The following is a 6,000-nucleotide window of genomic DNA, read 5'->3' as shown; positions in this document are numbered from 1 at the left end:
ATCCTCAACCCTATAACCTGTATCCTCAGCACTGTATCCTTAGCCCTGTATCCTCAGCCCTGTAACCTGTATCCTCATCCCTGTATCCTCAGCCCTGTAACCTGTATCCTTAGCCCTGTAGCCTGTAACGTCAACCCTGTATCCTGTATCCTCAGCCCTGTAACCTGTATCCTCAGTCCTAAAACCTGTATCCTTAGCCCTGTATCCTCAGCCCTGTATCCTTAGCCCTGTAGCCTGTAACGCCAGCCCTGTATCCTGTATCCTCAGCCCTGTAACCTGTATCCTCAGCCCTAGTCGTAATGTGACAGTTTGGAGGTGTATTTACATTTTGCAGGCATGCAGGTTTAACACACCCACCCCCTCTCTAACCCTCTCTAACCCTCTATAACCAAATCAAATCAAAACCCTCTTCTAACCCTCTATAACCCTCTTCTAACCATATTCTAACCCCCTCTAACCCTCGCTAACCCTCTCTAACCCCCTCTAACGCTTTCTAACCCTCTCGAACCCTCTCGAACCCTCTCGAACCCTCTCGAACCCTCTCTAACCCCTCTCTAGCCCCTTCTAACCCTCTCTAACCCTCGTCAACCCTCTCTAACCCCCTCTAACCCCCTCTAACCCTCTATAACTAAATCATAACCCTCTTCTAACCCTCCCTAACCCTCTTCTAACCCTCTTCTAACCCTCTCTAACTCTCTCTAACCTCCTCTCTAACCCTCTCTAACCCTCTTCAACTCTCTCTAGCCCTCTCTAACCCTCTCTAGCCCCCTCTAACCCTCTCTAGCCCCCTCTAACCCTCTCTAACCCTCTTCTAACCCTCTCTAACCCTCTCTAGCCCCCTCTAACCCTCTACAACCCTCTATAGCCCCCTCTAACCCTCTCTAACCCTCTTCTAACCCTCTCTAACCCTCTCTAGCCCTCTCTAACCCTCTCTAACCCTCTTGAACCCCCTCTAACCCTCTCTAACCCCCTCTAACCCTCTCTAACCCCCCTCTCTGTGTTTCAGTGGTACATGATCAGCATCGTCCACATCTACAATCGCTGGAGGAACAGTGAGATCCGTTGCTATGTCAACGGTCAGCTGGTCTCTTACGGTGACATGGCCTGGCACGTCAACACCAACGACGTAAGAAATACCCCCCCCCCCCCCCCTTTCCATCTCCCCGAGCCTCCTTCAATCCAATGCTTTTAGAGTTGTGTGTAGTAGTGTAAACTTCAGGAGAAAGGGGATATGGGGCTGCAGGTTAGCCTAGTGGTTAAGAGCGTTGGGCTAGTGGTAAAAAAAAAAAACGGTTGCTGGTTTGAATCCCAGAGCCGACTACGTGAAGAATCTGTCGATGGGCCCTTTGAGCAAGGCACAAGCCAAATTGCTCCTGCATGTCACTCTGGGTAAGAGAGTCTTACTAACATGAAATGAATTATTGTGGCGTATCCTGTGTCTGTGACGTAGCATCTGGGGGTGTATGACAGGACATTAAAAGAATGTTGTTGTACATCTCTTCATCCTGTGGACGTGTACAGTTTGCTGCAACTTCAGGTTACCAGGTGTCTCTGTGATCAGGGATTTATTCTGTTGGGTGTCTGTGGATCGTGTGATGAAGGATCGTTTGATCTTCCTTAGCGAGTTGATTAGTGATGCCTGGGAGAAGCATGATACACCTGTGTGTGTGTGTGTGTGTGTGTGTGTGTGTGTTATGAATTATGAATTATGAATTACTGTTGAATGACCAAGACTGTTATTATGTATTACTGTTGAATGCATATTAGGAATTACTAAATGACCAATACCTCCCTCAACTCCCTCCCTCCCTCCCTCCCTCCCTCCCTCCCTCCCTCCCTCCCTCCCTCCCTCCCTCCCTCCCTCCCTCCCTCCCTCCCTCTCTCCCTCCCTCCCTCTCTCCCTCTCTCCCTCCCTCCCTCTCTCCCTCCATCTCTCTCCCTCCATCTCTCTCCCCCCACCTCTCTCCCTCCATCTCTCTCCCTCCCCACCTCTCTCTCTCTCTCTACAGAGTTATGATAAGTGTTTTCTAGGTTCGTCAGAGACGGCAGATGCTAACAGGGTGTTCTGTGGTCAGCTGGGGGCCATCTACGTGTTCAGTGAGGCTCTCAACCCCGCTCAGATCTTCGCCATACATCAACTGGGTCCCGGGTACAAGGTAGGGCTAAACCATGCTACACACACACACACACACACACACACACACACACACACACACACACACACACACACACACACACACACCAGAGTATGTGGGCAGAGTTGAGTAGTTTGAAATGGTTCTCGTTGCTCACGGAGCCACGCCCTTTCCAGCTGCTCGTCTAAAAACCTCTCCTCTCTCACAGGAAAAGGAAACTGCCGTTCCAAATTGTCGCCATTCATTAAAATCACAATTTAACAAACACCCATCTATTTATTTGTATTTATTTAACCAGGAAAATCGCAAATGAAATGAAATAAATATGCCATCTCTCAAGCTTAGCCTTTTGTAAACAACACTGTCATCTCAGATTTTCAAAATATGCTTCTCAACCATAGGAAAACAATCATTTGTGTAAAAGTAGCTAGCTAGCGTTAGCATTTCGCGTTAGCATTTAGCGTTAGCATTAGCGTTAGCATCCAGCACGCAACATTAACAAAAACATAAAAGCCTTCAAATAAAATAATTTACCTTTGAAGAACTTCTGATGTTTTCAATGAGGATACTCTCAGTTAGATAGCAGATGCTCAGTCTTTCCAAAAAGATTCCTTGTGTATTAGAAATAGCTCCGTTTTATACATCACATTTGGCTACCAAAAAAAATCTGAAAATTCAGTCCTCAAAACGCGAACGTTTTTCCAAATTAACTCCATAATATCGACTGAAAACATGGCAAACGTTGTTTAGAATCAATCATCAAGGTGTTTTTCACATATCTCTTCATTGATACATCGTTCTTGGACACATGCTTTCTCCCCTGAATCAAATGGTAAAGTAGAAGCAGCTGGCAATTGCGCACCGAATTCGACGCAGGACACCAGGCGGACACTTGGAAAATGTAGTCTCTTATGGTCAATCTTCCAATGATATGCCTACAAATACGTCACAATGCTGCTAAGACCTTGGGCGAATGACAGAAAGTGTAGGCTCATTCGTTGCACAATCACAGCCATATAAGGAGAGAATGGAAAACAGAGCTTCAGAAATTCTGCTAATTCCTGGGTGATGCATCATCTTGGTTTCGCCTGTAGAATGAGTTCTGGGGCACTTACAGACAAAATCTTTGCAGATTCTGAAACTTCAGAGTGTTTTCTTTCCAAAACTGTCAAGAATATGCATAGTCGAGCATCTTTTCGTGACAAAATATCGCGCTTAAAACGGGAACGTTTTTTATCCAAAAATGAAATAGCGCCCCTAGAGCTCTAACAGGTTAAGCCTTAGACCACACCCATTCAGCATGGCTCACACCCTCTTAAGCCTTAGACCACACCCATTCAGCATGGTTCACACCCTCTTAAGCCTTAGACCACACCCATTCAGCATGGTTCACACCCTCTTAAGCCTTAGCCCCACCCATTCAGCATGGTTCACACCCTCTTAAGCCTTAGACCACACCCATTCCGCATGGTTCACACCCTCTTAAGCCTTAGACCACACCCATTTCGCATGGCTCACACCCTCTTAAGCCTTAGCCCCACCCATTTCTTTAAGAGTTGATCCGTGCGTTCTGTTCTAACTTGTCAGCTACATTCCGAGATCTGAGAGAGAGAGAAAAGCTAACTGAACATTACTCACCCTAGCAGAGCTGGTTAGGCTATTATGTTATCCAAAGCGTTGGTGACTGCAATTGTACTGTCAGATTGTCCGTTCGTAAATTCAGAGCGTTTCGCGTTCAGATTGCACACTGGACGCTCTGGCCAATTAGTAGGGTTTTTCCAAAAGCTCTGACCTCACAACGACAGTCAAGCACCCAAGCTAACTGGCTAACATTGGCTAGCTACTTCCAGACACATAATAGGAGGACACCTCACTCTGACCATTTTACTCCCCCTAGCAGAGCTGGTTAGGCTGTTTTCATGTTATCCAGAGTGTTGGTGACTGCAACTGTGCTGCTGGCAACAATTGAATTACACCTTTGTTGCCGACGTTTACTGACACCGGACATATTTAACGGGTGTTGAGCGTTCAAAGATTCATCAGTTATTCTGCGCTCCGGCACACTAAGATGGGAATCTTTTGTTAAGAAATGTAGCTAGATAGCTAGCTAGGTCACCAATGAATGCATGACGTAACGTTAGTTAGCGAACCAGCCAGCTAACGTTAGCTCTCTTGCTAAAAGTACACTAACTTGAAATGAGAATACTTTGTCAAAATTAGAGTGGACTCTTTTGTTAAGACATGTAGCTAGCTAGTGTTAGGGTTCGTTCCTTTCGTCCTTGTAGTGTACCAGAGTGCTATTCCCTATGTAGTGTATTACTGTTGACCAGAGCCCTATTCCCTATGTAGTGTACTACTGTTGACCAGAGCCCTATTCCCTATGTAGTGTACTACTGTTGACCAGAGCCCTATTCCTTATGTAGTGTACTACTGTTGACCAGAGCCCTATTCCTTATGTAGTGTACTACTGTTGACCAGAGCCCTATTCCCTATGTTTAATTAATTAATTAATTTATTTAACCAGGTAGGCCAGTTGAGAACAAGTTCTTATTTACAACTGCGACCTGGCCAAGATAAAGCAAAGCAGTGCGACAAAAACAACAACACAGAGTTACACATAAACAAACGTACAGTCAATAACACAATAATAATACAGTAGAAAAGAAAAATACATAGAAAAATCTATGTACAAATGTAGTAAGATTAGGGAGGTAAGGCAATAAATAGGCCCTAGAGGCAGAAACAATTACAGTTTAGCATTAACACTGGAGTGATAGATGTGCAGATGATGATGTGCAAGTAGAGATACTGGGGTGCAAAAGAGCAAGAGGGTAAGTAATAATATGGGGATGAGGTAGTTGGGTGGGCTATTTACAGATTGGCTGTGTACAGGTGCAGTGATCTGTGAGCTGCTCTGACAGTTGATGCTTAAAGTTACAGAGGGAGATATAAGTCTCCAGCTTCAGAGAATTTTGCAATTCGTTCCAGTCATTGGCAGCAGAGAACTGGAAGGAAAGGCGGCCAAAGTAGGTGTTGGCTTTGGGGGTGACCAGTGAAATATACCTGCTGGAGCGTGTGCTACGGGTTGGTGTTGCCATGGTGACCAGTGAGCTGAGATAAGGTGGGGCTTTACCTAGCAAAGACTTATAGACGACCTGAAGCCAGTGGGTTTGGCGACGGATATGTAGTGAGGGCCAGCCGACTAGAGCATTCAGGTCGCAGTGGTGGGTAGTATATGGGGCTTTGGTGACAAAACAGATGGCACTGTGATAGACTGCATCCAGTTTGCTGAGTAGAGTGTTGGAGGCTATTATGTAAATGACATCGCCCGAAGTCAAGGATTGGTAGGACAGTCAGTTTTATGAGGGTATGTTTGGAGACATGTGTGAAAGAGGCTTTGTTTTGCGAAATAGGAAGGCGATTCCTAGGTATTTGTAGTTGTCCACATATTCTAGGTCAGAACCGGCCAGAGTAGTGATGCTAGTCGGGCGGGAGGGTGCGGGCAGCAAACGGTTGAAAAGCATGCATTTAGTATTACTAGCATTTAAAAGCAGTTGGAAGCCACAGAAGGAGTGTTGTATGGCATTGAAGCTCGTCTGGAGGTTAGTTAACACAGTGTACAAAGAAGGGCCGACACCATGTACACAGAATGATGTCATCTGCGTAGAGGTGGATCAGAGAATCACGAGCAGCAAGAGCGACATCATTTATGTATACAGAGAAAAGAGTCGGCCGGAGGATTGAATCCTGTGGCACCCCCATAGAGACTGCCAGAGGTCCGGACAACAGGCTCTCCGATTTGACACACTGAACTCTATCTGAGAGGTAGTTGGTGAACCAGGCGACGCAGTCATTTGAGAAGCCA

General features: G+C 46.0%; 1 protein-coding gene across 1 annotated transcript in view; it reads left to right on the top strand.

Annotated features, from left to right (window-relative positions):
• The window catches only part of LOC110534825 (neurobeachin), a 315,108-nt gene that overhangs the window by 118,001 nt on the left and 191,107 nt on the right, over positions 1-6,000 (top strand). Inside the window, exons 8-9 of the mRNA XM_090188780.1 lie at positions 1,007-1,126; positions 2,010-2,156. Of these exons, the coding sequence (XP_090044906.1) occupies positions 1,007-1,126; positions 2,010-2,156 (267 nt within the window). The remainder of the gene's footprint in view (positions 1-1,006; positions 1,127-2,009; positions 2,157-6,000) is intronic.

The sequence above is a fragment of the Oncorhynchus mykiss genome, chromosome 10 (genome assembly GCF_057628025.1).
Source record: "Oncorhynchus mykiss isolate SJ-2025 chromosome 10, ASM5762802v1, whole genome shotgun sequence".
Classification (NCBI taxonomy): Eukaryota; Metazoa; Chordata; class Actinopteri; order Salmoniformes; family Salmonidae; genus Oncorhynchus; species Oncorhynchus mykiss.
Note: the sequence above shows the minus strand (reverse complement) of the source record. Positions and strands in the feature narration are given on the sequence as shown.